This window comes from Esox lucius, chromosome 20, assembly GCF_011004845.1.
Source record: "Esox lucius isolate fEsoLuc1 chromosome 20, fEsoLuc1.pri, whole genome shotgun sequence".
Lineage (NCBI taxonomy): Eukaryota > Metazoa > Chordata > Actinopteri > Esociformes > Esocidae > Esox > Esox lucius.
In genome coordinates this window covers 43,568,543-43,595,534 of record NC_047588.1, presented here as the reverse complement: position 1 = coordinate 43,595,534, position 26,992 = coordinate 43,568,543, and the positions used below count along the sequence as shown (strand labels likewise).

Here is a 26,992-nt window from a genome sequence, read left to right as displayed (position 1 = left end):
AGGAACGCCCCCTCACCCAGGAACCACTTCACCAGCAACGGCAGTATACACAGGCTGTGTTTGACACTCTCTGCTAGACATAACAGCTTGGTCTCACCAAGCCTTTCTGCCTCTACTCTCTCCTTCCCTCCTCCCTCAGTCCAAAAGGAGAAGGGCTACGCCAGCCTTCAAGATGAGGCGGTGAAGATCTTCAACTCTCTGCAGGAGATGGAGGCAGTGTCTGACCCAGCCCCCATTATCCAGGGGATCCTCCAGACCTGCCAGGACCTGCGTCCGCTCCGAGACGAGGTCTACTGCCAGCTCATTAAGCAGACCAACCATGTTCCTCAGCCCAACGGCCCAGCCAACTGTGCTCACTGGCACCTTCTCACCTGCATGAGCTGCACCTTTCTGCCCAGCAGGGCCATCCTGCGCTACCTCAAGTTCCACCTTAAAAGGTATTTTATCTAGCCACATTAGAGGTCCACCTTAAAAAGAGCTTGAAGTCATGCTCCATGTGTTCCTCCCACCAGTCTCCCTCCGGCCCTAGACCCCTGGGAGAATGAGTCTCCCCACAGCTGCTAGTATGAATATGCTTAGTGGTTGATTCCGTATGTATGGATGAGGGAAAACTGAATTTCTACGTCCTCAGTAATCCTTTGTCTGATTGACTGGTTGACTGTCTGTTCTCTCTAGGGTAAAGGAGCAGTTTCCTGGCACAGAGGTGGACATGTTTGCCCACTTCATAGGTGAGTCCCTGAAGAGGACGAAGAGCAGGGAGTATGTTCCGTCTCAGGAAGAGATAATCGCTCTGCTGACCAGGCAGGACATGACCACGACAGTCTACTGTCACGGGGGGGGCTCCTGCAAGATCTCCATCAACTCACACACCACCGCCGGAGAGGTAACCCATGCGGCTCTGCTCCCAAAATGGCTGTCTGGTTTCCATGAGGAGTGGCAGCTGTGAAAATACAGTCATTTCTGCCAGTCATTCTATGAAGTCAATTTGTGATCAACTGCTTAGGGTTAGTCTCTATTTGTCTTGATTGTTATGGTTTGTCTCTCTTTGTCCTGCTGGTTAGGATTAGTCTCTCTTTATCCTGCTGGTTAGGGTTTGTCTCTCTTTGTCCTGCTGGTTAGTGTTAGTCTCTCTTTATCCTGCTGGTTAGGGTTAGTCTCTCTTTATCCTGCTTGTTAGGGTTAGTCTCTCTTTGTCCTGCTGGTTAGGGTTAGTCTCTCTTTATCCTGCTGGTTAGGGTTAGTCTCTCTTTATCCTGCTGGTTAGGGTTAGTCTCTCTTTGTCCTGCTGGTTAGGGTCAGTTTCTCTTTGTCCTGCTGGTTAGGGTTAGTCTCTCTTTGTCCTGCTGGTTAGGGTTAGTCTCTCTTTATCCTGCTGGTTAGGGTTAGTCTCTCTTTGTCCTGCTGGCTCTTCATGTGGTGGTATCAGATGTTTTAAGTGACCTCTGCTGGCTGCCCCCAGGTGGTAGAGAAGCTGATCCGAGGCCTGGCCATGGAGGACAGCAGAAACATGTTTGCTCTGTTTGAACACAACAACAGCGTGGACCGGGCAGTGGAGAGCCGTGTCATCGTGGCCGATGTACTCGCCAAGTTCGAGAGGTGAGCATGTCACCGGTCAGAGAAGAACTGACATTGTTGGATGATAATTACGTAGAGTTTCATCATTACTGCTGAGTTGTGAGCTCCACCTAGTTAGTGGTAAAGGCAGTGGTGGAAAGCAGACAGTAGGAAGACTCTGTCAGCATGACCTTCGTCATGACCCTCGTCATGACCCTCCTTATGACCCACCTCATGACCTTCATCATGACCCTCGTCATGACCCTCCTCATGACCCTCGTCATGACCCTCGTCATGACCCTCGTCATGACCCTCAGCATGACCCTCGTCATGACCCTCGTCATGACCCTCCTCTTGACCCTCGTCATGACCCTCGTCATGACCCTCCTCATGACCCTCGTCATTACCCTCCTCATGACCCTCGGCATGACCCTCAGCATGACCCTCGTCATGACCCTCGTCATGACCCTCGTCATGACCCTCAGCATGACCCTCGTCATGACCCTCAGCATGACCCTCGTTGAGGAATAATGACAGGATCTCGTCTCTCTTACCCACACACCCCTCTGCGTTCAGGTTTATAGACTGATGTACTGATTGATTTCCAGGTTGTCTGGCAGTGAGGAAGTGGAACTGAAGGGCCAGTGGAAGCTGTACTTCAAGCTTTACTGTTTCCTGGATGTAGAGAGCATGCCAAAGGAGGGGGTGGAGTTTGCTTTCATGTTCGAACAGGTGAGTTACGTCTTGGTGTAGAATGGAGTGGTGTGTGTATCTGTAATGGCCTTTCAGGACCAAATGTCTAACTTCAGGTTGTGTCCAGATCATTGACTTTACCTGTCCTTGTAATTTACTGTAAATTCAAAGTTAATATGTTTTCATATTTATGAATTCACTGACTCCCTGGGTCACAGTAACATTTCTCTTCAGATTTATGAATTCACTGACTTGCTGGGTCACAGTAACATTTCTCTTCAGATTTATGAATTCACTGTCCGTCCTCTCCTCCAGGCCCATGAGTCTCTGACCAGTGGTCACTTCCCGGCCCCAGAGGACACTCTACAACACCTGGCTGCACTGCGTCTCCAGTTCCTCTACGGAGACAAGGCCAGGGTCACCTGGTCTCTGGACAATGTCTACCCTGTAGGGAGGCTCCGTTCACGTATCCTCAACTACACTAAGGTGTGTGTGTGTGTGTGTGTGTGTGTGAATATGATCTGTTACACCAAGGTGTGTGTGTGTGTGTGAATATGATCTGTTACACCAAGGTGTGTGTGTGTGAATATGATCTGTTACACCAAGGTGTGTGTGTGTGTGAATATGATCTGTTACACCAAGGTGTGTGTGTGTGTGTGTGTGAATATGATCTGTTACACCAAGGTGTGTGTGTGTGTGCGTGAATATGATCTGTTACACTAAGGTGTGTGTGTGTGTGTGTGTGAATATGATCTGTTACACCAAGGTGTGTGTGTGTGTGAATATGATCTGTTACACCAAGGTGTGTGTGTGTGTGTGTGTGAATATGATCTGTTACACCAAGGTGTGTGTGTGTGTGTGAATATGATCTGTTACACCAAGGTGTGTGTGTGTGTGTGTGTGTGAATATGATCTGTTACACCAAGGTGTGTGTGTGTGTGTGTGTGTGTGAATATGATCTGTTACATCAAGGTGTGTGTGTGTGTGTTTGAATATGATCGGTTACACCAAGGTGTGTGTGTGTGTGTGTTTGAATATGATCGGTTACACCAAGGTGTGTGTGTGTGTGTGTGTGTGTGTGTGTGAATATGATCTGTTACACCAAGGTGTGTGTGTGTGTGAATATGATCTGTTACACCAAGGTGTGTGTGTGTTTGAATATGATCTGTTACACCAAGGTGTGTGTGAATATGATCTGTTACACCAAGGTGTGTGTGAATATGATCTGTTACACCAAGGTGTGTGTGTGTGTTTGAATATGATCTGTTACACCAAGGTGTGTGTGTGTGTTTGAATATGATCTGTTACACCAAGGTGTGTGTGTGTGTGTGTGTGTGTGTGTGTGTGTGTGAATATGATCTGTTACACCAAGGTGTGTGTGTGTGTGTGTGTGTGTGTGTGTGTGTGTGTGTGTGAATATGATCTGTTACACCAAGGTGTGTGTGTGTGTGTGCATATGATCTGTTACACCAATGTGTGTGTGTGTGTGTGTGTGTGTGAATATGATCTGTTACACCAAGGTGTGTGTGTGTGTGTGTGTGTGCATATGATCTGTTACACCAATGTGTGTATGTGTATGAATATGATCTGTTACAAATTAAAAATGTATGTTGTTAAAAGGGGCTGAGGAACTTGAATGTGTGTTGTATTGGTAATAACATTCTATTTGATTTGTATCAGTAATAAAGTGTCATGTTTTTTGTATAGGGGGGTGCAGCAGGAGGGGCGGGGCCTGGAGGCCACACCCTGGAGCGGAGACGAACCAGCTTCTTGGACGGAACCCTGCGTCGCAGCGGGCTGAAGACGGGCTCCATGAAGAAACAGAAGATGGAGGAGGAACAGGTACCCTGATGATTAGAGAAGTAGGCCAGCAGCCGCAGGGTTGGCGGTTTGAATCCCAAAGGGTTGCTAGTTTCAGTGACTCCGTTGGCTGCTGTTTTGCCCTTGAACAAGTCAAATATCAGGGACTCTTGTTAATCATGTTGTTTTTCAGATGCTGGAGATGTGGGTGAAGGAAGAGACCTCAGCCACCAGGACCTCCATCTTAGAGAAGTGGTCCCGACTACAGGGAATGGACCAGCATTCTGCCATGCTGAAGTACATGAATGTCATCAAAGAGTGGCCTGGATATGGGTCCACACTGTTCGACGTAGAGGTAACAGTGCATGGCACATTCCTGACCCCGTATTTACATGAAAAGTGAACCCAGGATGTAAAGTCTTCGCCCCCCCTCGGACGTGCTGTGGTGTTTATTCAACCAGTCCTATAAATTGGTATCTGATATGCTTGGGCATGACCTGTATCTCTCTCCCCTCAATGTAAAGAAGGAGGTTTCCCCATGACCTGTATCTCTCTCCCCTCAGTGTAAAGAAGGAGGTTTCCCCATGACCTGTATCTCTCTCCCCTCAGTGTAAAGAAGGAGGTTTCCCCATGACCTGTATCTCTCTCCCCTCAGTGTAAAGAAGGAGGTTTCACCCATGACCTGTATCTCTCTCCCCTCAGTGTAAAGGAGGTTTCCCCATGACCTGTATCTCTCTCCCCTCAGTGTAAAGAAGGAGGTTTCCCCATGACCTGTATCTCTCTCCCCTCAGTGTAAAGAAGGAGGTTTCCCCCATGACCTGTATCTCTCTCCCCTAAGTGTAAAGAAGGAGGTTTCGCCATGACCTGTATCTCTCTCCCCTCAGTGTAAAGAAGGAGGTTTCCCCCATGACCTGTATCTCTCTCCCCTCAGTGTAAAGAAGGAGGTTTCCCCCATGACCTGTATCTCTCTCCCCTCAGTGTAAAGAAGGAGGTTTCCCCCATGACCTGTATCTCTCTCCCCTCAGTGTAAAGAAGGAGGTTTCCCCCATGACCTGTATCTCTCTCCCCTCAGTGTAAAGAAGGAGGTTTCCCCCATGACCTGTATCTCTCTCCCCTCAGTGTAAAGAAGGAGGTTTCCCCATGACCTGTATCTCTCTCCCCTCAGTGTAAAGAAGGAGGTTTCCCCATGACCTGTATCTCTCTCCCCTCAGTGTAAAGAAGGAGGTTTCCCCCATGACCTGTATCTCTCTCCCCTCAGTGTAAAGAAGGAGGTTTCCCCATGACCTGTATCTCTCTCCCCTCAGTGTAAAGAAGGAGGTTTCCCCCATGACCTGTATCTCTCTCCCCTCAGTGTAAAGAAGGAGGTTTCCCCCATGACCTGTATCTCTCTCCCCTCAGTGTAAAGAAGGAGGTTTCCCCCATGACCTGTATCTCTCTCCCCTCAGTGTAAAGAAGGAGGTTTCCCCATGACCTGTATCTCTCTCCCCTCAGTGTAAAGAAGGAGGTTTCCCCCATGACCTGTATCTCTCTCCCCTCAGTGTAAAGAAGGAGGTTTCCCCCATGACCTGTATCTCTCTCCCCTCAGTGTAAAGAAGGAGGTTTCCCCCATGACCTGTATCTCTCTCCCCTCAGTGTAAAGAAGGAGGTTTCCCCCATGACCTGTATCTCTCTCCCCTCAGTGTAAAGAAGGAGGTTTCCCCCATGACCTGTGGCTGAGTGTAAGTGCAGAGAATGTGTCTGTCTACAAGAGAGGAGAGCCTAAACCTCTGGAGACCTTCCCCTATGAACACATTATATTCTTCGGAGCTCCCCAAGCCACCACGTATAAGATCACTGTTGATGAGAGAGAGATGTTCTTTGAGACGCAACAGGTACATTACAAAACCCAGAATATTATAAACTCAGCTTTGCAAAAGAAATACACAAGGTATTTGCTGTCTGTTGTGACTGCTTCTAAGATGTATCTGTTCTGTATGCAGGTGTTTTCATCCTGTAATATGTTTTAGTTCTATGGATATTCATTTGATGTTAAACATCTACCATTGGTTTGGTTTTCAGGTTGTAGAAATCACCAAGATTATGAAAGCCTACATCAACATGATAGTGAAGAAGAGATGCAGTGTAAAATCTGTGTCCAGCTATGGCACCAACTGGATCAGGTGATCCTACATCAACATGATAGTGAAGAAGAGATGCAGTGTAAAATCTGTGTCCAGCTATGGCACCAACTGGATCAGGTGATCCTACATCAACATGATAGTGAAGAAGAGATGCAGTGTAAAATCTGTGTCCAGCTATGGCACCAACTGGATCAGGCGATGCTGGTCCGGCCTTCCATTTCAAATATCTTTCCAAAGGAGTAGGTTTCAGATTAGTTGAAGAATCTCTGTCAAACTTCACCTCGATTTGCTCACCTTTGTTTGTAAGAATGTTACATTATGTTACAATTGTTAGACCTGTTGTTCTCTACATGTGATTGGTTAAAGTTGTAATACCCAACTTTAGGAACCACATGCTCCACACCTCAGACTCTATCAGGTGAAGGATTCCGTTTGCCTATAAATGTTTAGACAACAATGTTAGTTATAGTGCTTCCAGAGTTTAATAGGTAAAAGAAATCTGTGGTGAACCATTATTCAAAAGATTAACAATTACTTTTTATGGAGAAACAAATAACCTTACTTTTTCTCCATACATTGATATTGAAAAACAGCAATTTCGTATCTTTTTAATGAACTGTTCACCACAGAGATGTCTGGACCGGCCTTCCGACTGCCTGAACCACGGACTGTGTGTGTGAGCTCCACGCATTTGTGCATTTCTAATGACAGGAAGTGATTTGTATAGTCATAACTGTTGCCACAGGAAGTAGGTTAACAGTCCTCCGCTAAGGTTTTAATTAGCAATATGGGTCCGTTCCCAGACCACATTTCCAGGGAGTTGACGTCTTTATATTTCAATGCCTTAAATAATAGTATTGCTTCCGTCCATTGTGTTATTCATCTAGTATTAAAAGTCATAGTTTTGCCTTTCAGGAATGGCGTCCTCCACAGGTCTGCATCAGGGTAATAACCAGACGGTTATAAGCAGTTATAACACAGGTCGCAATGGCTGTCATTTTACCCAGCGCCTAAAAGGGTTAACACCATATAGTTTTATCTTTGGTGAAATGACACTTGCCTTTTATAATTCAAATATGAATAGAACAAACCAGTATATATTCCCTTACTCTGTATATCTACCACATTTAGATTATTATTTATTTATACTAAAGGCTGTGGTGAATAAACTCAGTAGTTAATATATATATTTTTGGCTAATTTCTACAACATGATTATCAAACGTAGTCTCCAGAATTTTTGTAATCTTTTTTTGGCTATTTTCAATTAAAAACCATTCTGTCCCTTTTAAAGCTTTGTGGTTTAAACTGGTCTTTATGAGAATGAGAAGGTTTTAATTTAATAAGCAGCTTATTGCTTGGTTACTCTGGAGGTTTGTTTTGTTTATGATTTACTTTTCTATTTTATTTACAATGATTGATTGTGTCGTTATAGTAGGTAATCATGGGAGGGAGGATGGGGTATTTATTAGGTATAACGCTGATAGGCAGAAAGTAAGGGTTAGGACAGTGCAGACAGGTTGGTCTTGTAGTATTGTATCAAGGATAGAGCCAGACAGATTGACAGAGGTCAAACCTACATCTTGTAACCTTAAGATGGAGGCTACATGTCACTCACACTACAGCCCACAGCATTTCCACTAGCCCAGTTCACCCTCTGCTCAGGGTCTAAGAACTGAAACTAAATAATTCCTGACCAACGACCATGCAGGGTTAACCAACCAGGCAAGGTAATGGTGTGCACAGACTGATAACATGGTAGTTTGTAATCACAGACTGATCACACACTGATAACATGATCGTGAAGTAATATAGTAGCATGTGATCACACACACTTGTAACATGATAGTGCAGGAATGTGATAACATGTAATCACATATTGATCACATGATAGGGTGGTAATGTGATCATGTGTAATCACAGAATGAGAAAATGACAGTGAGGTAATTTGATAATGTATGTTCACAGACGTATAACATGACAATCTTATTACTTCATAATATAGTGGTATAGTGGTATAATACCAGTGGTAACATGATAATACTGTGTGTGATCGCAGACTGATGATATTACTGTGTGGTAATATGATAATACCATGTGTGATTATAGACTGATAACATGACAGTGTGGTAATGTAATAATACCATGTGGGATCATAGGCTGATAACATGACAGTGTGGTAATGTAATAATACCATGTGGGATCATAGACTGATAACATGACAGTGTGGTAATGTAATAATACCATGTGGGATCATAGACTGATAACATGACAGTGAGGTAAAGGGATAATACCATGTGTGATCACAGACTGATAACATGACAGTGTGGTAATGTAATAATACCATGTGGGATCATAGACTGATAACATGACAGTGAGGTAATGTAATAATACCATGTGGGATCATAGACTGATAACATGACAGTGAGGTAAAGGGATAATACCATGTGTGATCACAGACTGATAACATGACAGTGAGGTAAAGGGATAATACCATGTGTGATCACAGACTGATAACATGACAGTGTGGTAATGTGAAAATACCATGTGTGATCATAGACTGATTATAACATGTCCTAGCATGTATACCTCACCCTGTACCACTGAACTTGTCTTTTACTTAGTGATTAGCTCAGGGGCTGTAGCTAAAATGGCATCCTATTATCTATGTAGTACCCACTTTCCATCCACGAGGGATCTCATCTAGTAGTGTGCTATGTAAGTGGTAGGGTGCCATTTGGGATGCAGAGGTTTGTCTGTGCGTTTTCTCTGGTTGGCTGCTGGCAGCTACTCCAGACCCTGAACCATCCAGACTGTTACGTCCTTCTTTATTATTACTGGACTTGTTATGAAATGTCTGCTTGTCTGGAGAGAGAAAAGAAAATCAGAAAATGATTTTTTGTGACTAGACTTACAACATGCTTTAATAAATTATTGTATTTCATAACCTGCTTGGTTGATTTTCTTCATACCTCACCATGTGTTTAGAACGTATCATTGTGACATGGGATTAAATGCTGATGAGTGTAATTGTTGTAATGTAATTGTTGTCTTTGGCTGCAGGTCCAACTTTTCAGGATCTTTTGCCTTTAATCCGTCTTAAGATCAAAAGATCTGGAATTACTGAAACGGTGCATGTGCAGACCACGTTTTGTGCATTCTCTAGGCACAGTCTCTGCTATACTTGTGGAGAAAAGGGCTACTGATCCCCAAGTGATTACTGTGTCTTAGTCATACTGATAACATGGTCTATAACAACATAGTATACATTTAAGGTGAGACAAATACACTACACTGCTCAATCACCACATTCATACTTCAGTCGTACTGGTGAAACATCTGTTCAGCGTTTTTCAGCATTTGATCTCAATCAGTTTCAAATCCAGGTGATAGGCATTTAGATCTTGAGTCAGGAGTTGAAGCCTACAGTGTTTTGAATTATGTACAGTTAATAACTTTAGAATAGATGATGCCAAAAAACTCGATTACTAGCCCAGGGGTTTCAGTCTGGGGTCCGTGGACACCCAGGTTTCCTCAAAAGTGTGCATAATGTCAGTGGAAAAACAGATTTTTAAATTAAATCATTTTGAATAATCTTAATTCCCCCCCCCATCTAGCAGTCATTTTGTTTCATCAATGAGCAAATATATAAGAGGATGTCTGTTACTGAAGGGCATGATGGGCTGTGCATGCTCTGGGGCCCCAACATCCAGGGGCTCCCCACCCAAATGTTATTTCTGGCAGCTATTCTTAGGCGTCCAAAGCGATAAGATCGGCCCTGCTCTGATGTTGTGAGCATAAGCAACGGGAAAAAATGTAGAATGTCAGGACGTGGGTTCATAGTAATTGTCATTAAGAAATGTAAAGGTCTTTACATGTGCACAAGCATTCATAGAATCGGATCCGCAGCTCCAGAGTCGTATTGTTAGGTGTTTATTTACATAACCTGTTTGGTGTTTTCTGGTGTCTGTGCTTATACCTGGACGTTTTTATTAACATGCAAAGAACGCTACATTCTATTCTCGCTGATAATGCATTTTACGAATTCATGCATTTATTGAAACTTCTGCAGATACAATCAAATACGTAAGCTTTGCAGTTAGTTATTCTGTGCCATGGTAATGGATGCATTGTACGTGTGTAATGCAGGTTAACTTTGTAGCAACAAGCCACTGCAACCCACATTCAAAAAACCCCTTTGACGTCACTAAACTCCTTCAGTGGCTGTAGACTGCAGTACAGCCCCCAAAAACTGGAGGAAACAGGGACTGGAAGAAATTTAAGTGCACAAAATACCGAAGACAGCATTGAGAAGTTTTTTTTGTGCAGATTTCTATTAGGATAGCTAGCAAGATTGATTGTGATCAAGCGAAGGGAAGAACATTTGAGAACTCACACGTTAAAAATTGAAGTTACTACTAGCCAAACGTTAGCAACCTTATTCGTTATAGTTTAACAATCGCGAACAGAACATGTCTGGATTTATAAGAAGTTTGCCTTTTTTACTTGTTTTCGTAGTTTATTTTTGGACAACTGTCTCCGGTCAGGCTTCAGGTACAGTTAAAAGTAAGTTATCCAGTCAACGTTAGTTGAAATGCTAACAACAATCTAGCAATTTTTTCCCCATAGTCTTGTCGGGAAGTGTGTGTGTGTGTGTGTGTGTGTTTTCCTTTCTACGTGAGGACTACGATAGTATACGATAGTAAATTTGTCCAGTCCTCACTTTCAGTCAACCCAAGTCAGTTTTTATCTGACTTGGGTTAGTTTAGGATTCGTTTTTTGTAAAATAGTTTTTTAACGTGTGTGTGTGTGTGTGTCAGATGATCTACATAACGTTGGTTGATTGTACGGATCATAATGCATCACAACGGTACTGTGAAACACGTAGTGCTACTGTAGACGTATAACAACACTATAACATTGCTAAAAAAAAAAAAAAAGAAGACATTCTTGGAATTGACTTTACGATTAAATCTGAAAGAATATGTGCTTTCTGTCTGATCACAGTGAATATTCACCGACAGTTGGGACATTGGGGCTACTGATAATAACTAGCTGCTGTTTTCCCCCCAGATTGTGCTTCCAAATCAAACACCAGTTGTGAGGAGTGTCTGAGCAATGTGACGGTAAGACTAACATAGTCTGAGACGATTGAAAACAGGTTGAAAATAAGGGTGACTGAATCAGTGGTAATTTAAGCAGCTATTTCATTCCTACTACCTAGTCTGCAAAATGCAGCCTACAGTTATTGGACAGCAATCTTAAAATGTACACATGATGGAGGGAAAATATTAGCGTTGTTTTGCTATTAAAAATCCATATATTAAAAAACATTTAGATTATCAAACTACCATAGAGTCTGTGATTTATAACATGGTCTGTGATGTGCAGTGCCTTCAGGAAGGGTTCAGACCTTTGAATAATAGAAAAGTAAACGAAATATCTCCTGTACATGAGTCTTCAGAGCTTTATACAGTACTTTGTAGAGGCACTTTTGACAGCGATCACAGTTTTACCTCTTCTTGGGTATACCTCTACCAGCTTTGCACACCTGGACTGGACCCATTATTTCTTGAAGTTCCTCTCAATCTCTGTCAGATTCGATGGGGTTTGTCGGCCTCTGGGTAGATTAGATGTTTAGCGAACAGTCAGTTCTCGTAGATAACATCTTATATGCAGGAGAAATGTAAAGACCTGAGCGACTTTGATAAGGAACAAATTGTTATGGCCTGACGATCTTTGAAACAACAAAGGCTTGTGGGTGGCTCCGGGTCATGAGTGGTGATGACCTACCCACCGTGGTCCGAGGGCAACGAAGGCTATCCCGTCTGGTCCGAAACGATGGTTATCGTCTGGAGGAATGTGTCACAACACAGTGCATCACACCCTGCTGCGTATGGGAGGGTAGCCGGAGACTGGTCGGTGTCCATGACGACCCGTCCACCCTCGAAGACACCCACAATGGGCTCGCAAGGGTCAGAACTGGACCTTGGAGCAGTGGAAGAAGGTTGCGTGGTCCAATGAGTCCCGTTTTCTTTTACATCATTTGGACGGGCCGAGCACGTGTTTACCAGAGGAAGTGGTGGTACCAGGTAGGGTTGGGTACCGTTCGCATTTTAACCGGTACCAATACCTGGAATTCGGTACTGCTACGCAACTGTAACTTTTTTGGTGCTTTAGTAGCGCTAACGTTTGCTGCGGCTGCTGCATGCTATCAAATACGGTACACGCTTCAGCTTAAAGAAATATTTTGTGTTTGACCAGGGGTTTCCTCAGGTTAGACGCGTTGCCACGGCCAGGTTGCATTTTGCTTCACAAATATTGCAGTGAGTGTTGTCTGAGTCAAGTTTTGAAGTGTAACCACACTTCAAACTGCTTTCGGATCGCCACTGCCCTGACTCTGTTGATGTTGAACATTGAACAAGCTGCAGGGGTGAGGTAAACTCACGTTTATAGTCTCACTCTCATAGTCTGTCTCTCTCTCTCTTTCTCTCTACGCTGTCACCCAGATGCGTTGTCAGGTACCAAAATCTGGCACCGATTAATTTTACATGAATCGGTACTCTGTACTAATTCGGTCAGTACCCTTAAAAATACCAAGTTCAGTACCCAACCCTATTCCCAGGATGCACTGTGGGAAGACGACAAGACAGTGGAGGGAGTGTAATGTTCTGGGCAATGTTTTGCTGGGACCCCCTGGGTCTGGGCATCCATGTGGACTTCAGTTTGACAAGTCCCACCTACCTAAACATGGTTGCAGACCAGGTACACCCCTTCATGGCAACTGTATTCCCTGATGGCAGTGGCCTCTTTCAGCAGGATAACGTGCCCTGTACACTGCACACATTGTTCAGGAATGGTTTGAGGAACATGAAGAAGAGTTCAAGGTGTTGCCCTGGCCTCAGAATTACACAGATCTGAATCCGATCTCTGGGATGTTCTGGACAAACAGGTCAGATCCATGGAGGCCCCACCTCACAACTTACAGGACTTAAAGGATCTGCTGCTGACGTCTTGGTGCCAGATACCACAGCACACCTTCATAGGGCTAGTGGAGTCCATGTCTCAGCAACAGCATTTTAAGCAGGTGGTCGTGTGTGTGTGTTGTTTGTGTGTGTGTGTGTGTGTGTGTGTGTGTGTGTGTGTGTGTGTGTGTGTATGTGTGTGCAAACAACTCCGGAAAAAATTAAGAGACCACTGCACCTTTTTATTTCCTTTCCAAAAAAGTTGAAAAGGAAAGATTTGAGTGAGGAACAGAAGCGTTCAATTTGCAGTGGTCTCTTAATTTTTTCTGGAGCTGTATGTTATGGTCTCTGGTTCATAACATGTCTGCGATGTATGTGTTGTGTCTATGATTCATGACATGGTCTGTGATGTATGTTATAGTGTCTGTGGTGCAGGTCAACCCAGCAGTGTTTGGACTACCCCGTCAGGACCATCCTGCCCCCCAGAAGCCTGTGTCCCCTACCAGAGGCTCGATGGGGACTCTGCTGGGGTAAGTATTATCAATACATACTTTTATACCCCTGAAGGATTCTACTTTTTAACTACTGAAGTATTGGACGGCTCATCATATATCTGGAAGGAGAAACTGAACTACAACCCCATTTCCAAAAATTGTTGGGACGCTGCGTAAAATGCAAATTAAAACAGAATGCAATGATGTGCAAATTATTTAATCCCTATATTTAATTAACAGTAGTACAAAGACAACATATCAAATGTTGAAATGGAGAAAGTTTTTTTTTTTTTTGTACAAACATATGCCCATTTTGAATTTGATGCCAGAAACATGTTTAAAAAAATTTAGGACAGGGGGAACAAAAGACTGGAACATTTTGGTAATGCAAAAAAAAAAAAACAAGAACCTGGTGAAACAGCTCACAACTAATTAGGTTAATTGGCCACAGCTCAGCAAAATTATTGGGTATAAAAAGAGTATCCCAGACAGGATGAGTCTTTCAGAAGAATAAATATTAATATTTATTCATTAAAAATGTATTCATAAAACAAAATGATTTGCACCTCTTTGCATTCTGTTTTTATTTCCATTTTACACAGCGTCCCAACTTCTTTGCATTCTGTTTTTATTTCCATTTTACACAGCGTCCCAACTTCTTTGGAAACAGGGTTACTAATGTGGAAGAAAGTTATAAGACATAATTAAACATGGTTTCCAATCTGTGGTTTCCAAGTGTTTTTAAAATCAGACTTAATTTCAGTAAAAAACGTGCAACAACCTGTGCAGACATGCCTTAATAGTTCATTTAGAAATGTCACACAAAGAATTATCGCGTAATTGCATGTTTGGTGGTTTTAGCCTGTGCTTAGCCGAGGCTACCATAGGTAAATAACTGGCTTTCATAATACAAATAATATCTACTTGTTTATTTAGCAAACATCCCATCTCACACTGCTATTTCCCTTGCCACAGTCAACACACATTTTTCAGTAAGAATATAATGGAATACAACAAAACTAAATAGAAAGCCTTTTCCCCCACAAACACTATTACTTAGGTGATGTGTTGAGAGACAGTTCTATTTTGATAATATTTTTTTGTATTTTGTTGCAGAGTCATCTGCACTATTTTGAGTTATTTGGCAGAAATAGGTTAGTTTAATTTTAACTAACCTAATTTAATTTAGATTTAATATAATAGTATTTAGTCTTTGAATTTGGAGCAATCAATACACTTTCAGAATGGTTACAACTTATATTTAGTGTCTTGAAGTTTCCTATTTTAACATAATAAATGAATACATTATTATTTATTATTTATTATGAAATATTTCCTCAGTTGAAATGTTGTTGGTCAGAATGACCTAATGGTGATCCTAGTAGTTATGGAATTCTAGTGCTTAGAGCTTTAAAGGATCAAATGAGCAATGTGCTGCACACCTACATAGTATAAATATAGTGAATAATGTAGTAACGTATTGTAATAATGTATTAAATGTGTCTATTAATAATTATCAGGCATTTGTCAGAATATAGACTTTTAAATATAGATTATTAAATTCTGCATAACATGGATATTTAGGCCTTTGAGCTCAAAGCCTTGGTACTAGATTGTATACTATTAAGGAAATAGGGTGGCACAGTGTTGTACTACAGTACTATAGTAGGGTGCTGTAGTATTGTGCTATGTAGGGAATAGGGGCCCATTTTAGGGCACAGTAAGGGTTTTGTTTTCAGTGACACATATTTTCTGTTTTGTCACTCAGTGAACTTCCAGGCCCTGATAATCACGTTATCGCTGATAGCTGGAGTGATTATCATCGCTGTGATGGTCTGCTGTTTCCGCTGCTGCAGGTCTAAGAAGACGGTGTAAGCTGAGCTCAGAGCAACGTGTTAACCTTGATGACCCAGAGGTCAGAAAGGACGACCACAGTCTTGTTACACCGGGTGTCATTTGCGTTATCACTGATCTTGACCCTGGCAGTTTGAATGTACATTTTACACTTGTGAAACAGGATGTGCATTGTAAGCACAAATGATGCTGTTATTTCTATTATTATGATGGCCCTACAGTATTGGATTAGATTCCACAGCCCATTTGACTCATCAACTACTATTGAATCATAGTCTTAGCAAAGACAAACCAGTTATCAATGAACGCAGGAGTGAAAGCTAACCTGGTTGAAATTGATCACGGTTGATCTGTCTGGTAGAAGGTCTGTTGGTGCCACAGTGTTGCTCTATTATGTTCTTATCCTGTTAACAAACTGAACAATGAGTCAGAGTCACATGCTGCAATGTGAGGGATTTAACCACCCCTCCCTTAGAGGGCATGATACAGTAAGTCTGAATATAATGGACCATTGTTAAGTCAGTCTGATTCACGGATACAGTTTTCCGTCTCAAACTCTGCCAGGAAATGGAACAACAGTGCAGCCCTACATGGGACCTAGCATGTCCTAATCTTAATCTGGACTACTAGCTAGTTTGTCCTTTACCTTAGACCAGCCTACTAGCTAGTTTGTTCTTTACCTTAGACCAGCCTACTAGCTAGTTTGTTCTTTACCTTAGACCAGCCTACTAGCTAGTTTGTTCTTTACCTTAATCTGGACTTCGATCTTAGTTTGTCCTTTACCTTTGTCTTTTACTGGTGTCCACGTTGTCTTTTACTGGTGTCCACGTTGTCTTTTACTGGTGTCCACGTTGTCTTTTACTGGTGTCTACTCTGTCTTTTCAGGGATACAACAGCAGACGCTGCGATGGAGAGACAAGCTGATGCAAGGAAGGTCCGCCAAGAGGAGAGGTGAATCAACGGCTTTACTAATGTCAGACCTGTAGATGGATACTTGTGGAGGTGCTGGTAGTCCCCTCAGCCATGCCCTGTTTTATACCCCAGGTCTAAATGCTGATGCTTTGTTTCAAAGCCAGTCAAACCAACAAACACGTTCTTATACAACTTAGACTACTGAGGTGTTCTACACAGCGTTTAACTGATGCTGAAGTGTACATATCGCTAGGGCCCCCTGCTGGCAGGTTGGCCATATAGCTCCAGCATTATGTATTTATCCTTCCCGGGTGGATGGTCATTAGCTGCTATGAGTGTCTGAAAACCTGTCCTGTTTCTGGCTAAACAGGAGAACTGAAATGCGTCTGAGACATGATGAGATCAGGTCCAAATACGGTGAGAGGCTTCATTCTCCATTTCCTTGTTTTCTTTGTAACAACCTTTCTAACAAATTATGGTGGAGTATATGTAGTGATTTGCTGAGAATATGGTTCCTATTCAGAATGTATTTCAGAAGTGGGTTTCACAGTGCCCTCTTCTGGTTAACATTACCATTATTTGTTGTGATTTGTGTCCACCAGTATTACAACAGATAGATTTGTAATTTTATTGTATTAGGTTCTTGAATAATAACACAGTCAGCCATATACTGTATTATTTTCTCTTTTAGGTTTGACCAAGGAGAATCCTTATGCCAGATTTGAAGATAATTAAAGTATACTGTGCTGCTTAATTCATCAAATGGAAACTCAATTTAATTTCTTTAAAATACTGTCAATGATTTCGCCATTGCTTGTAATGTCCATGTAGTAATTTTGAGAGATGGTCAAATGAAGATGCTCTTTTTTGAAAGACGTACTAAGAGACAAACACCAATGTCTCTTTTCTGAAGGTAAAAACGGGAGAATTTTTTTTTTATTGTAAACATTTAAATTGTAGAAATTCTGGCAGAATGTAAAGCATAGCACTCCATTTCAACACTCCATTTCGATAACCCATTTCAACACTCCATTTCGATAACCCATTTCAACACTCCATTTCAACAACATTTGAAAACATTTCACCCGTATGTTGCCTACTGAATGTGACAGCCAATCCAATTGTTAGCTTTTACCACTAATATGTCTTTCGATGAGATATTTTGAGTGGGAGTTGTATTTCGGACCTTGCTTTCTGAATTAAGGTAAATCTTTCACTGGGCTACCTGTGTATAATGTGTGTTAATAAAGAATATTTGACCAGTGTTTCACTTTTACCTTACCAGGCCTGGACCGCTTGTGTTGTTTTATCTTGAGTACTAATGTCACCTACCTGGTGCTCCAGGTCGGAATCATTCCCTGGTCAGGAAAGAGGGTGACAAGTCAGGGAGGAGAGTTAAATTCTATGAGTGGTACTACACATTGTTTATGATTTTATACTGTTCATTTTATGATTCATAAAGGCTAATGCTGGAGGTTCATTGTGTGTCATGTCTTTTTGTTTTTAGAGTTTTTGATTTGGGAACGACTGTTTGTTTCATGTATAGTTTTTAATGTTTTTAACACCTTGCCTGAATATAGCTCTTTATCCTTTTTAGAGTGGCGGCGGTCCAGTCTTTCTAAAACCCAGTTTGTCAAAGTAAAAGATAAAGACATCCGGGCAGGTCTTAAATCCCATATCATTCACTGCAGCATTTTTACCTTCCCCAGCAAACATGCCCACATTGCACATGTCAGTCTACCTTAAACTGACTCCACTTTAACCCCAAAACTGCCCTAACAGCAGCCCTCACTTTGATAGAAAGATGGACTAGCTCTTTCCGGTGGGGGCTAGCCAGTTCCAGTGTGGGCTAGTCAGTTCAAGTGTGGGATAGCTCGCTCCCGTGTGGGCTATCCTGTTCTGGTGTGGGCTAGCTTCTTCTATTGTTGGCTGGCCTGGTGTGGGCTAGCTTCTTCTATTGTTGGCTGGCCTGGTGTGGGCTAGCTTCTTCTATTGTTGGCTGGCCTGGTGTGGGCTAGATTCTTCTATTATTGGCTGGCCTCTTTTAGTGTGGACTAGCTTCTTCTAGTGTTGGCTGGCCTGTTCTGGTGTGGGCTAGCTTCTTCTAGTGTTGGCTGGCCTGTTCTGGTGTGGGCTAGCTTCTTCTAGTGTTGGCTGGCCTGTTCTGGTATAGACTAGCCCGCTCTGGTGTGGACTAGCCTGTTCTGGTGTGGACTAGCCGTTCTGATGTGGGCTAGTTTCTTCTAGTGTTGGCTGGCCTGTTCTGGTATGGGCTAGTGTTGGGTGTTCAGTGGATTGACCAGTATGGTGCTTTCGCAGGCTAGACATATTTGACTGGTCTAGCCGAGCTTGTTGAGGGTTAGTGTGGGTTTGCTGTAGCCTGTCTATGTAAGGGTTGGTCTGTCCTTGCAGGTATTTGGGTTGGTGCGAGCTGGCGTGATTTGAGCTTTTGCGGGTTTGGTTTGGGTTGGTGCGAGCTCAACTTGCCCACTGAATTCCTGAAAAGAGACAATGCTCTCCTGTTTTAAAGGTTTATTATCTACACATCTTGACAATAACATCAAAATAGCCCTTAGAGACTCTGTAGTCAAGAGGATTTACTGTTAGGTGTCAGGATAAACCTCTCTGAAGTCAGGAGGATTTCCTGCTAGGTATCAAGACAAACCTCTCTGAAGTCAGGAGGATTTCCTGTTAGGTGTGAAGACAAACCTCTCTAAAGTCAGGAGGATTTCCTGTTAGGTGTCAAGACAAACATCTCTGCAATGTATTTTCAATGAGTTTGGGGGAAACATTTCTTCCTCCCATTAATGTGCCACGATGCTGCCTTCAAAAACACAAAATGTTGCCTGAAAATGTTTAACGATTTCAACTAATTCAATATAATGTACAGTATATATTTTTAAATGTTAGCAGCGCTTTGCTTTTTATAGCTGAATATTTCATTGTTAGACGTTACCGTTTTGGAGATGGTTGTGTAATATTATTTGTGTTGTTTTATCTTCACATCATGAAACCCAATATTTTTGTCTTAAGTAACTTAGTGCTGCCTTAAAATGTAGGCTCAGCCAAATGACATAGATGCCAAAAGAAAATAGCGCAATACCTCAACAACATGAGAGCGGTAGCATGTAGCTCTACCTCTCCTCTGTCTAGCTTTAAGCAATCACATATTGCTCAACCTCCTCCTCCATGAACTGCCACCTTAACGTGGTGGAGGGGTTTGAGGACCAGAGTGACCCTAGGAGCTATGTTGTCTGGGGCTATATGCCCCTGGTAGGGTCTCCCAAGGCAAACAGGTCCTAGGCAACGGGTCAGACTAAGAGCGGTTCAAAACCCTTTAATGACGGAAAACATTTTGAGGACCGTGACGTTGCCCGGTATGGCGCAGCCGGGGCCCCACCCTGGAGCCAGGCCCGGGGTTGGGGCTCGTATGCGAGCGCCTGGTGGCCGGGCCTTTCCCCACGGGGTCCAGCCCGGGCTCAGCCCGAAGGAGCGACGTTTGGCCACCTTCCCATGGGCTCACCACCTGCAGGAGGGACCATAAGGGGTCGGTGCGTAGAGGATTGGGCGGCAGTCGAAGGCGGGGGCCTAGACAACCCGATCCCTGGACACGGAAACTAGCTCTAGGGACATGGAACGTCACCTCGCTGGCGGGGAAGGAGCCTGAGATCGTGCGTGAGGTTGAGAGGTTCCGACTAGAGATAGTCGGGATCACCTCCACGCACGGCTTGGGCTCTGGAACCACACTCCTTGGTGGACTCTTCAGCGGTGTTCAGTTATTGGACTTCTATTGGACTTCTGTGCTAGTCACAGTTTGTCCATAACGAACACCATGTTCAAGCATAAGGGTGTCCATCAGTGCACGTGGCACCAGGACATCCTAGGCCGTAGGTCGATGATCGACTTTGTTGTCGTTTCATCTGACCTGTGGCCGTATGTCTTGGACACTCGGGTGAAGAGAGGGGCGGAGCGGTCAACTGATCACCACCTGGTGGTGAGTTGGATCCGATGGCGGGGGAGGAAGTTGGACAGACTCGGCAGACCCAAGCGTACTGTAAGGGTTTGCTGGGAACGTCTGGCCGAGTCTCCTGTCAGAGAGATCCCACCTCCGGCAGAGCTTCGACTGGATCCCGATGGAGGCTGGAGATATTGAGTCCGAGTGGACCATGTTCTCCACCGCCATTGTTGAAGCGACCGCTCGGAGGTGTGGCCGTAAGGTCTCCAGTGCCTGTCGAGGCGGCAATCCCCGAACCCGGTGGTGGACACCGGAAGTAAGGGATGCCGTCAAGCTGAAGAAGGAGTCCTATCAGGCCTGGTTGGCTTGTGGGACTCCTGAGCTGACGGGTACCGGCAGGCCAAGCGGACTGCAGCCCGGGTGGTTGTGGAGGCAAAAACTAGGGCCTGGGAGGAGTTCGGTGAGGCCATGGAGAAGGACTATCGGCTGGCCTCAAAGAGATTCTGGCAGGAGAGGGAAACAGTGCCCTACCAACGCTGTTTACAGTAGAGGTGGGGAGCTGTTGCCCTCAACTGGGGATGTCGTCGGGCGGTGGAAGGAGTACTTCAAGGATCTCCTCAATCCCGCCGTCACGTCTTCCATTGAGGAAGCAGAGGATGAGGGCTCAGAGGTGGACTCGTCCATCACTCGGGCTGAAGTCACAGAGGTAGTCAAGAAACTCCTCGGTGGCAAGGCACCGGGGGTGGATGAGATCCGCCCTGAGTACCTCTAGTCTCTGGAAGTTGTGGGGCTGTCTTGGTTGACACGCCTGTGCAACATCGCATGGCGGTCTGGGACAGTGCCTCTGGGATGGCAGACCGGGGTGGTGGTCCCTCTTTTTAAGAAGGGGGACCGGAGGGTGTGTTCCAACTACAGGGGGATCACACTTCTCAGTCTCCCTGGGAAAGTCTATGCCAGGGTACTGGAGTGGAGCATACGGCCGATAGTAGAACCTTGGATTCAGGAGGAACAGTGTGGTTTTCGTCCGGGCCGTGGAACACTGGACCAGCTCTATACCCTCTAAGGGGTGCTGGAGCGTTCATGGGAGTTTGCCCAACTAATCCACATGTGTTTTGTGGATTTGGAGAAGGCATTCGACTGTGTCCCTCGCAGCATCCTGTGGAGGGTGCTTCGGGAATATGGGGTCCTGGGTCCTTTGCTAAGGGCTGTCAGGTCCCTGTACGACCGAAGCAGGAGCTTGGTCCGCATTGCCGGCAGTAAGTCAGACATGTTCCCTGTGCATGTTGGACTCCGGCAGGGCTGCCCTTTGTCGCCGGTTCTGTTCATAATTTTTATGGACAGAATTTCTAGGCGCAGCCAGGGGCCAGAAGGTGTCAGGTTTGGGGACCACACGATTTAGTCTCTACTCTTTGCAGATTATATTGTCGTGTTGGCCCCTTCAAACCAGGACCTTCAGCATGCACTGGGACGGTTTGCAGCAGAGTGTGAAGCGGTGGGGATGAGAATCAGTACCTCCAAATCCAAGGCCAGGGTCCTCAGACGGAAAAGGGTGGCTTGCCCACTTCAGGTTGGTGGAGAGTGCCTGCCTCAAGTGGAGGAGTTTAAGTATCTAGGGGTCTTGTTCACGAGTGAGGGAAGGATGGAACGGGAGATTGACAGATGGATCGGTGCAGCTTCTACAGTAATGCGGTCGATGTATCGGTCTGTCATGGTGAAGAAAGAGCTGAGCCGCAAGGCGAAGCTCTCGATTTACCGGTCAATCTACGTTCCTACTCTCACCTATGGTCATGAGCTTTGGGTCATGACCAAAAGGACAAGATCCCGGATACAGGCGGCCGAAATGAGCTTTCTCCTCAGGGTGGCTGGGCGATCCCTTAGAGATAGGGTGAAAAGCTCGGTCACCCGGGAGGAGCTCAGAGTAGAGCTGGTGCTCCTCCACATCGAGAGGGGTCAGCTGAGGTGGCTTGGGCATCTGTTCCGAATGCCTCCTGAACGCCTTCCCGGGAAGGTGTTCTGGGCCCGTCCCACCGGGAGGAGACCCCGGGGAAGACCTAGGACATGCTGGAGGGACTATGTCTCCCGGCTGGCCTGGGAACGCCTTGGTGTGCCCCCGGAAGAGCAGGAGGAAGTGTCTAGGGAGAGGGAAGTCTGGGCATCTCTGCTTTGACTGCTGCCCCCGCGACCCGGCCCCGGATAAGCGGAAGAAGATGGATGGATGGATATTGCTCAACCTTTCCTCTGTCCAGCTTTTAGCTATTGCGTGTTCCTCTGCCTCTGTCTAGCTTTAAAATGTAGAATGTTGCTCTACCTCTCCTCTGTACAGCATTAAGCTATAGCATGTTGCTCAGCCTCTCCTCTGTCCAGCTTTAAGCTATTGCGTATTGCCTTGCCTCTCCTCTGTCTAGCTTTAAGCTATTGCTTGTTGTTCTGGCTCTCTGTCTAGCCTTAAAATGTAGAATGTTGCTCTACCTCTCCTCTGTACAGCTTTTAACTGTAACATGTTGCTCTGTCTAGCTTTAAACTGTAGCCTGTTGCTCTACATCTCTCTACAGTTTTACACTGTAGCATGTTGCTCTCCCTTTCCTCTGTCTTGCATTAAGCTATAGCATGTTGCTCAGCCTCTCCTCTGTCCAGCTTTAAGCTATTGCGTATTGCCTTGCCTCTCCTCTGTCTAGCTTTAAGCTATTGCTTGTTGTTCTGGCTCTCTGTCTAGCCTTAAAATGTAGAATGTTGCTCTACCTCTCCTCTGTACAGCTTTAAACTGTAACATGTTGCTCTGTCTCTGTCTAGCTTTAAACTGTAGCCTGTTGCTCTACATCTCCTCTCTACAGTTTTACACTGTAGCATGTTGCTCTCCCTTTCCTCTGTCTTGCATTAAGCTATAGCATGTTGCTCAGCCTATCCTCTGTCTAGCTTTCAGCTATTGCATATTGCTCTGCCACTTCTCTGTCTAGCTTTAAGCTATCGCCTGTTGCTGTGCCTCTCTGTCTAGCTTTAAAATGTATCATGTTGCTCTACCTCTCCTCTGTACAGCTTTACTGTAACATGTTGCTCTGCCTTTCCTCTGTCTAGCTTTTAGCTATCGCTTGTTGCTCTGGTTCTCCATCTAGCATTAAAATGTAGCATGTTGCTCTACCTCTCCTCTGTACAACTTTAAAATGTAATATGTTGCTCTGCCTCTGTCTAGCTTCAAACTGTAGCCTGTTGCTCTACCTCTCTGTTGCTCTATCTTGCTTTAAGTTCCTGGTTTGTGTTTTGGTATTTGACTACCATTTTGTATCAAAAGTTGGATAAAAACTTTAGTGTTTTTAAAGTGTTTGTGAAGCAGATTTTAGTTTTAACATTCTTTATGCTTGATTGAAGCTGTACAATTTGATGTTTTTGAGATTTTTCTGATCTGATCATTTTAAAATCAAGTTTCTATTAAAATAATTTAATCAGACTGTGTTTGTATTTTTTCCCCCAAAGATTATAATGATAACAATTTTAACAAAGTACATATTCCTAAAATTGGCATAATCTAAAATCTGAAAAGAAGTCAGTAACTAATTTACTTATTTGTCTTGCTTAATTCACGGGAGCGCGTATTAAACAGATTTGCGCGTTCATGTGTGCACGGTCCCGAGAAAAATAGACATGTGATACCAGTGAGCCAATTGCAGTTTAAAATCCTATGCGCGCTCCTAATCGAAACGGAGAAGACGGGGTGAGGTGAAAAGGCGCAAATATTTAGCCATCTGTCTGTAAAATAGTAAATCTCAGAGCAATAACTAGCCATACAATGTCCGAAGAAAAGCCAAAGGTAAGAAATGTTGTTTGTGTGAGTTTACTTTGGGACTATTTCTTTGTGTTTAGCCGCTCAAGACTATGTGGTGAAAGATTCCGCATTTGAGCGGGTAAAAGGAGAAAACAAAGGTTGGTCGATGTGCGGGTTTTTATCCGTGCAACGATTTGCGAAAGCTACCTAGCTAGCAGAACTAACTTAGCTAACTAGCCATCTCTCTAACCTATGTGGTCTGGTATTCGTGGGTTGTATATAATGTAGCTGCTGGCGTATGCTTTTCATGGACATTATAGTACGGCGATGGTCTCCCATTGAAACAGCGCCATGCAATGTGGCTTTTCTGCGCCCATAGGAATGAGGAGGACCGACGTTTGCTCTTTGCGGCTTTTTGAGCTAACGTTAGCTGGCCTGCGTGCTAGCGTTAGCCTGATCCTCCACCGAAACTGCCTCACCATTTTGGGCTGACCAGTTAGCTAGCAAATTTGCTGGCTAGGTTAGCTTGGGATTGTTGTAAGCTACTGTATTTAACGTATTGCTAACAGAAAAGCAAAATACGTTTTAAGGAAAGCATACCGCCTGACATAACCCTCAATTATAGTCGTAATGTGAAAATAAAAAAAAGTTTTGAATGTGTAGTTCATTATAACAGCTAGTTAACACCATGTCACAATGTGTTTAGGTTACATGGAATTACCCTAAACTAAAACGTTTTTGTACCTGATGGTTAACACTAACAAACAGTGTAGCCACAGTAGCTGTTGTGAATCACATGTGGCCTGGTTTAACTGTGTTTTCAGGAAGGAGTAAAGACTGAGAACGACCACATCAACCTGAAGGTTGCAGGTCAAGATGGGTCAGTCGTCCAGTTTAAAATTAAAAGGCACACTCCTCTCAGCAAGCTGATGAAAGCATACTGTGAAAGACAGGTAAGGCTTTCTTGAGTTAATGTTTGCATAAACAAATGTGTGTCTGAAACTGTCTGATTAAACCCTGACCATGTAACCAGATGGCGCTGAGCAGCACTCAGCCCAATGCTTCTGTATCACCATTATAAACTCATCTCTTTTCAGGGTTTGTCAATTAGACAGATACGGTTTAGGTTTGACGGACAGCCAATCAATGAAACAGACACACCTGCACAGGTTGGTGACACTAATCTTCCATCCCACAGATTCATAATGTGACAAAACTCTGGAAAAACAAACATCTGCAGTTTCCTGAATGCACAGAACTGAAACATCCTAAAAAATCCTAGAGTTTGAGTTTGGATCACCATTACTTTGTTCCTTACTAACCATTCGATGCATCTGTGTCCACAGCTTGAGATGGAAGACGAGGATACTATTGATGTATTTCAACAACAGACCGGAGGCTCCTCTTAAATGTGTATAGACCAAACATCCCCCGTCCCTGAGGCAGCCACACTTAAAGAGCAGCATCCACTCAACTACTTGTTTTAAGTTTTTTTTTTTTTTTTTAAATCTTTAAACTTCATATTTTGTTTGTGATCAGGCCCCACCCCCTCACCAATCCCTAACCCTGCTAGAATTTGAGGGGAGGCGGGCTTCTATAGTCTCCAATAGAATACCTTCATGTCAAGACTGACGGGTAACTTAACTGTGTTTTGATTGGCTACTCCTCTCCTGAAGTGTGCATGTGTGTACTCCCCTCGTGTGTGTGGAAGTGTTATATGGTTGCAAGCTTGGCTGACGTGCTTATACCCACATGGTCTGGGGCGGTTTAATTCACACGCCTGAGCTACATGACGAGTGGGAGTCCTCTGCCATCAGTCCCTTATTTGTGGTTCATATTCATGCCGATAACTGACTGAACGGTTGGTCATGTTGTGGGGGATGTGTTTATGGTTCATATACAGGGGAACAGTAATCCACTATATGGGAAGGTCTGAAAATCATTCTAGTCCTTTTCCAGATGACACCCTGTTCCCCTTAGTGCGCACTTCTCTGAACTGGTGCCCTGTTTAGGAACAGGGGGTCATTTGTGGTGTGTGTTTAATCTACCCCCCGAATGAGGGACTTTCACACTGTTGGACAGGTCTCATACATGCTTTATTCTGTCCTATTTTTAAGTAAATTTTGCTAAATGTGGTCCAACTGGTAAATTCTCATTTGAACCTTTATGGATAGATCTGGTAGGTGGCTGTGCTCTTCCTGGGGTGCCTCTGGCCATTAGAGGGTTGATGGCTGTTTGGACCAAATGCTGACTGTACTGTGTTACCAGAAATGTCTTGGGAATGTGATTTGAAAAGGGTCAGGTTTCAGGTCTATTTTAACGTCTCTTGAAGAAAGGAACAACTTGCCGTTCTAATGTGTTTTTGTCTTGTCCCCATGCCCACAGACTGAAGGGGGAGTAGTTGAGCTGTACTTTGTTTATTTCTCCTGCTTCTTACCCAGCCCACTGCATCACTGATATTTTATGACAAAATAAAAGGGAATCCACCCTGACTTCAACAACCTTTTGACTTTTTTTTTTTCTCAGCTATATTGAATAAACCTTCATAAACTTCCCACCTGCATTTGAAGTCATTAATGAAGTTCTGCAGTGTGTGGACTTGAGTAGGTAACCAGGTCAACTGATCTTGCTGGTTCTCTAGTGATTTGTACATTATTTGTTGTCCTTTTACTACTGTATACAATAAATATAGTTTGATACTCAGCGTCCTTGTTTGGCATGCTTCTTCTAGATATTTTGTCAGGAGTTCAGAAAGATTTGCTGCCTAATTGTTCCACATTGGGAATTTTAAGGAAATCTCAACACATCATTCCAAGTGTGAAAGTTTGCATGGCTAGTATTTCCCTGTGATCATTTGCTTCAAATTTTGGATGCTTTGTTTACAAAAAG

The 26,992-nt window shown here is 44.0% G+C and overlaps 3 protein-coding genes across 9 annotated transcripts in view; all 3 read left to right on the top strand.

The window, feature by feature from the left end:
• Nucleotides 1-9,106, top strand: part of myo10l3 (myosin X, like 3) — an 84,203-nt gene extending 75,097 nt beyond the window's left edge. The window contains exons 32-43 of one of the 7 annotated variants that reach the window (XR_004574900.1): nt 140-437; nt 676-883; nt 1,460-1,596; nt 2,163-2,286; nt 2,563-2,733; nt 3,955-4,089; nt 4,241-4,402; nt 5,727-5,918; nt 6,106-6,138; nt 6,217-6,284; nt 6,363-8,495; nt 8,546-9,106. Coding sequence is in view for 5 of the 7 variants with exons in the window: in XM_034288850.1 (XP_034144741.1) it covers nt 140-437; nt 676-883; nt 1,460-1,596; nt 2,163-2,286; nt 2,563-2,733; nt 3,955-4,089; nt 4,241-4,402; nt 5,727-5,918; nt 6,106-6,138; nt 6,217-6,284; nt 6,363-6,426 (1,592 nt within the window). In the remaining 2 variants the exon portion in view is untranslated. The other 6 variants (XM_034288850.1, XR_003777586.2, XM_034288851.1 and 3 more) reach the window with 6 other exon arrangements.
• Nucleotides 9,107-11,940: 2,834 nt separating this feature from the next.
• Nucleotides 11,941-17,672, top strand: pttg1ipb (PTTG1 interacting protein b). The gene is made up of 7 exons (XM_010867313.3): nt 11,941-12,141; nt 13,567-13,661; nt 14,742-14,779; nt 15,394-15,496; nt 16,365-16,430; nt 16,762-16,808; nt 17,083-17,672. Exons 1-7 carry the CDS (start codon nt 11,941-11,943, stop codon nt 17,124-17,126), a joined length of 594 nt encoding a protein of 197 aa, XP_010865615.2. The 3' UTR covers nt 17,127-17,672.
• A 6,340-nt stretch (nt 17,673-24,012) lies between these two features.
• On the top strand, nt 24,013-26,806 carry sumo3b (small ubiquitin like modifier 3b). The gene is made up of 4 exons (XM_010867311.4): nt 24,013-24,148; nt 24,928-25,056; nt 25,201-25,272; nt 25,450-26,806. Exons 1-4 carry the CDS (start codon nt 24,128-24,130, stop codon nt 25,510-25,512), a joined length of 285 nt encoding a protein of 94 aa, XP_010865613.1. The 5' UTR covers nt 24,013-24,127; the 3' UTR covers nt 25,513-26,806.
• The last annotated feature ends 186 nt before the right edge of the window (nt 26,807-26,992 follow it).